This window comes from Hipposideros armiger, unplaced genomic scaffold (genome assembly GCF_001890085.2).
Source record: "Hipposideros armiger isolate ML-2016 unplaced genomic scaffold, ASM189008v1 scaffold_125, whole genome shotgun sequence".
In the NCBI taxonomy this organism is placed as follows: Eukaryota; Metazoa; Chordata; class Mammalia; order Chiroptera; family Hipposideridae; genus Hipposideros; species Hipposideros armiger.
The window spans coordinates 2,033,491-2,039,444 of NW_017731475.1; the positions used below are offsets into that span (position 1 = coordinate 2,033,491).

General features: G+C 35.4%; 1 protein-coding gene across 1 annotated transcript in view; it reads right to left on the reverse strand.

Annotated features, from left to right (window-relative positions):
• ADGRG7 (adhesion G protein-coupled receptor G7) overlaps window positions 1-5,954 on the reverse strand; it is a 69,576-nt gene that overhangs the window by 35,086 nt on the left and 28,536 nt on the right. The window contains exons 9-11 of the mRNA XM_019648328.1: window positions 4,022-4,362; window positions 1,737-1,906; window positions 723-727 (exon numbers count right to left, since the gene is read on the reverse strand). Coding sequence (XP_019503873.1) covers window positions 723-727; window positions 1,737-1,906; window positions 4,022-4,362 — 516 coding nt within the window. The remainder of the gene's footprint in view (window positions 1-722; window positions 728-1,736; window positions 1,907-4,021; window positions 4,363-5,954) is intronic.

A 5,954-nucleotide genomic window follows, 5' to 3' on the forward strand; every position in this document is an offset into this window, starting at 1 on the left:
AAAAAAAAATTTTTTTTGCAACCCAAAACTAATTACAAATGTGGTAGGTAGCCACTGAGATAGATTCAGGTATTAGTGACCTCAAAATAAAAGAAAAATAACTATTACAATGTACTCTGTATCTTTTAATATGTCTAGCAATCTGAGTTTTACACAGCTAGCTATTCAATGATACTAATGACCTTCAACTATCAAAAAAGTTAAAAGGTTATCTTTATTATGTTCTAATTGAGAAAGAAGATCACTGTGTAATACAAGTTGAAAAATAATCAAAATCAGTTAAAATAAGAAAGATTTCTTAAACTAAAGTAAGAAAAATATAGTTATCTCAAAAAAGCTGTTAAAGCAATGTTCTCGTTTGATATTCTCTGTTGTACTAGTATGTTGTGATCTCCATTGGCTTCCCAAATATGGCTACATCATAGGCTACTGGGGAATGAAAACATCTGCTTCTCCTTGGGAGATTCATAGCACTAACAGGTCCTTAGTAAGGGTAAGACACACATTTCATTGCATATAAATACATTCCATCAAGTATAAACTAATATTTTGGGTTTCACCAGAATAAAACATTTTTGGAAATGGAACAAACAGAAACCCCTCTTCTTAAAAGGGTCAGCCCAAGAACTTTCAGAGGTGCAGTACAACTGTACACCAGAGCTAAGTGTTATCTGTTACTTGTACAGAAGAGTTTGGAGTTAAAAGATTTAAGAAATACATACAGGAACTATGGGACAAATTGAATGAATTCAAGAGTTTTTCCTCTTATATCTTCTAGCACAAACTTAGTAACTTAGATGATTACAACGGAAAAAGCTTTGGGTGACTGATTTAAACCGCCCCGCCCCCCAACAGCGAAGTATGTATTGAACTTGTCCCCAGCACACAGCTAGCTCTACAGCCTTATGCTCTGTCTATAATTTCATGCTTCAGAACATGCAAGTTAGTTGAATGGAGTCTGTCAGCTCCTCTTTTTTACACAGGCTCCCTTCTCATTATTAAATACACAGTGCTGAACTCATCTATCCTGAGACCTAATTGCAAAAACAAAACCTCTATTCTACTTGACTTTACTAGCACTTCCCTTTTCAGTCTCATCATTCCATCCCTGTTTTTCCATTTAATCTGAGTTGAGTATCCATGTAAACTAAGCCCCAAAGTTATCTCCTACTAATACATACCAAAATTGTGTATAAGGAAAATTCTTATCTGGAAAGAGATTGCAATGTATACTCTTACCATTAACACAGCAAAATTAGTCATGTGGTTGCAGTGGCAGCGCAGGAATCCATTAGTGAGATTTCTTTTGTAACAGCCTTTTGTGTCCCAATCCTCTGTTATAGTATTCCAATAGACACAGGCATAGGAAAGGAGTTTGAGTTCGTTTGAGTTGTGCTATGAATTGATAAGACAGTTGCAACTGGTTGTTTTAATGCTTAATTGGTAGAAAAAAATCAAATTGGATAATACAGGCATATGAAAAATTAATTAGATATGTACTAAGCATAACATCTTCATTAGAGATTAGGGTAGGGAAAAGAATATAAAATTTAAATTAGATAATTTTGTATTTAGCTAGTCTGACAAAAAAATATGGTTAGGTGGAAGGTTTAAATGAACACTTTCAAAGATTCTTTCAAAGGGCTTTTCTGAGGATTTCTTTTGCCCAAATTATCCCTGCTTTTGTAATCAAGAATTAGCTGAATTCTTTAACTTATGTTAACGGGAAAACTCACCTGTGGGCGAAAGGCCATTTCAACAGAAACATCCTGATTCTCCTTGTGCATTTCTTTATCAGTCTTGCTTGACACAACTTTTTGGTTAACATTTAACTTACTTGTAAAAGTTTTTGATTGGAAAAGCTTGTCATTTTGATACACTATAAAGCCACATGATCTAGCATTAACTGTGAGGGGAAAAGACATGAAAATCAGTAAATGAGCCCTAGGATAAACAAGAAACAAAGACCTATGCCATTGCTGAACTGCACAGCTGCTTAATATTTGAGTAAAGCACAGTAAAAATGGTTGGCTGGCTGAATCTTTACTTAATTGCAGTATATAATTAACATATAGATATAGATATAGATATAGATATATAGCTATATCTATATATATAATTGTGGTTTGCCATTCTATCCACATTAAATTCAGATTCCTTACTTTCTACATGGAGACAGTAATTCCTGCCTAATCTATCTCAAGGAGGTATTGCAAAGATCTCATGTATAAACTAAACATCTTGCTTCCTATACAGTGAGGCAGTGAACATGACATGCTGGTAGGCCAAGCCCATTTGCTTCCCCTACCAAGAAGACATCAGACAAGAAACAGCAAATAATAGTACAGCTGCGCCTAGGAACATGCTCTGGGAGGTCTGTCTTCTGTTCAGAGGGAATGAGCAAGGTCCAGTTTATTAAATCACAGAGCCAGACAAGTTGTTCGTATCAGGGACTCTTTCAATGGAGCCAAATTCTTCCCATCAGCTCTTAAACTATTGGTCTCTGCTACTTCATGACAATCACAAGCTTCCCCAGGACTGAGGACTACTGTGACACATTTCTTCAAGACATTGGAAAAAGTGATCAGCTGTTCCTCAGAGGTCCTAGAAGAGCATGGCCGCAGTGGAGGCTTTTGCCATGAGGCTGGCCATGGCAGTGTTCAGACAGAGCCATCTAAGAAATGCCTTCTAACACTTCATGCAACTGTTGGCCATATTTAAAAACAGAAGCACCAACAATAAGTATACATTTTAATTGAATTAATTCTGTAAACTGTGCTATAATTTAAAAGTGATAGAAGGAAAAACCAGCCTATTTAGGCATGTGATTTGAGAGATAGGCAGGCAAGGCCTTGATAGCCCCCAAAATGTCTTCCACAGTCAGCCACGTGGTTCTATCTTCCACCTGGAAATAAAGACATTGGTTTCTAGGGTTTTTTCATGACATATTGACTGCACCAAATTGTTTCTCTTGGACAACAGATGACAAAGTTAACCCTAAAAATGAAGTAAGTTTTTTTAAATTTATTTTTTATAAAAGAATGACAATGCTTGATGTAAAATTCAAATCATAGATGTATATTTTAAAATGGCAGTTTCTGCTCACCCCTCTCCTCATTCTTACAGTATTTTGGTCATTTATTAGAAAATCATCATCTCATCTAGATATTCAGATTCATTAGAAGAAATTGTATTTACCACTATCTTGTAATTTTGAAAAGCCTCCATATTTTTAGGCCTCCTTCAAATCTTTATTGAAATTCTTTTTCTCTTTTCTTGATCAAATTTTTCAGAAGACTGTGTATTTCATTAGTCTTTTCACGAAATCAATTTTTCATTTTGTTCATCAAGTCTAGCATTTGTTTATTTCTATTTTTATTAATTTCTACCCTTGTATTTCTTAACCCCTCCCTTCTAGTTTTCTTTATATTTATTTTATATTTATGCTTCTCTAGCTGAACATTTAGTTTATTTTTTTTAACAATTTCCTTTCTGTTCTAATAAGTGTATTAAGGATATACATTTTCCTTTAAATACCTCATTGTTCACATCCAACAAGTTTTGATCTGTGATGTTTTCATTGTCCTTAATTTTCTTTTTTTTTTTAAGATTTTTATTGGGGAATTGGGGAATGGGAACAGCGCTGGGGAATTGGGAGAAGGGGAACAGGTAAGTTGCTGTCCNTTAAAGAGTCACTCTAATTGTCTTTTTTAAAGCATTTATTTTAAAGTACCTAGAAAATTATTTGTGGGCCAAATCTCCAATCAAGTTAATAGAGATGTTAAAGGAAATTAACATGAAGTAAACTTATGACGTATCTAGAAGAGCTGACTTGATCCATCTGCCTTCTTCACAGGAGTCTGAGCTACGAGGCAGAGGGTACTCTTTCTGATTTCTGGATTTTCCATCGTCCTTACCTCAAGGCCTCCTACAATTAGGCCTTCCTTCAATAGGTGTTTGCTTAAATTGAGTGATTTCAACAAAATTAAATTCCTGAGTAAATGGAGAAGCAAACACTTACCCCATCCAATTAAAGAGATGAAAAGAATGAATCGTTGAGGAAGAGGCTTCATGGCCCTAAGTAGAAGGAAATAGAGCTGTGCAGCACTGAGTCCAGTCCAGGTAAATGTCACCAACAGAAAATAGTGCAGCAAGGCAGCAATCACCGTGCACGTGGGATTTGGGGTGGTAATAATGCTTTCTTCAGGTATTTTGTTATTCTCAGAATCCATATTATTGGTGTCACTATCACTTATCTTAGAGTTCTTGTTTTCAATTCCAAACACGAAGAGGAGGTTGAAAATCAACATTGAGGTGCACAGACTGACGATCACCCAGGTTACTGAGGTTTTTCTGACTTTCCTGAAAATAAATAAGTAAATATAATTAAATAAAAAACTGCAAAAGATGCACTCTAGTGAAATTGTGAGCGACCAAAGGAATGTTAATGTCTCAGGTCAATCCAGCTGATCGCCCAGTGGGCCAGATGATAAATCTCCCTTCTCAACTGTACCAGAAAAGCATACTTTCCTCTAATGTCATTTCCACAAGGAAGTGAGTTAGGGAAAACAGGTTGACAGACCCTTTCTTGAAACTGTGTTTTAATCAAAGGTGATAACTCTTCTCCAGGGATGGCCCCCAGTGAACTCCACTTCCTGATATTTATGCCTTGTGCAGTCTCCTCTCGGGGCTGGCCTGTGACTTGTTTTAACTAATAGATATGGCAGAAGGCCTGGAAGATAGGGCCAACTTATCCATTAGACACAATAGTGCTGAGGGCCTATAATACTTTGTGCCCCACAGCAATGGGCCGTAAAACTCCTTTTAAAACTGGAAGAAAACAAAAAATGAACTTTTAGGTCAAAGAAAAAATTTTAGCATATAATATTAATATATTCATTTTTATACCAATGCAGACATAAAACATAATTTTTGTTCTTTTTTATGAAGAAAGAGTCTCACATGAAAGAACCCATGAAAGTCATAACAAGCTTTCCCTTTTGTGTTTCTGGAAGTTCTGAGCCACCATGCAAAGTTCAGCTACCCTGCTGAAGAACCACTCTGAAACTACGTCCAGGGAAAGACCCAGCTGTCACAGCATCCCTCCTGGCCTCCAGATGACTCTAACCCCAGCCACCACCTGACTGCAGTTTCATGGGAGACCCTAAGAGACACCAATAGAAGAACCACCCAGCTGAGCCCAGTCAAGCCACAAAATCATTAGAGATAACAAAATGATGTTTTAAGCCTCTAAGGTTTAGGGCAGTTTTTTATACTGCAATACACAATAACTTCTCTAGATTTGCAAGCACATGCAAAATCTATCTATAGAAAGGCTCTAAATGGATTTAAAAATTTTTCAAAATAGAAAACTATTGCACATTAGTAGATGAACCCATGTGCAAATGTAGAGAAAAAGTTTCTTGAGTTTTTAAAAGTATTTTATTTTAAAAATCACGTATAACTTTTTAAAATTATGTATGAATTTTAAAACAATAAGGCCCAATATAATTTTAACTAATTTTATAATTTTATGTAATAAGTTTAAAACAAAATGGTATACAGTTTAGCTTACAGTACATTTAAAAAGTGAGGCTCCCATAAACATTTTAAATTAAGCAAAAATATTTAAAATTTGTTTCATGGCCGATTGCTACTAATGATATTCTTCATAATTTGAATAGACTGTTGATGACTATCCCTGTGAATGGCTTATACTCAACAAAATTTCACATGTGTCTTTTCTGTAAGACATTTCAGAGCCCTTTTTCCATGGAGTATCAACCAAGGACTAATGTTTCAAGGACCACACTTTGGGAAATATTTGCCGATAGTCAAATTGTCAAGATATTATAAATGGGCCTTTTAATGTCAACTATGCCTGAGGACTGACCCTTCATTGGAAGATATAATTCTGAGTGTAGAACCAAGTGCTCTTTAAACTGTTTTTTTTT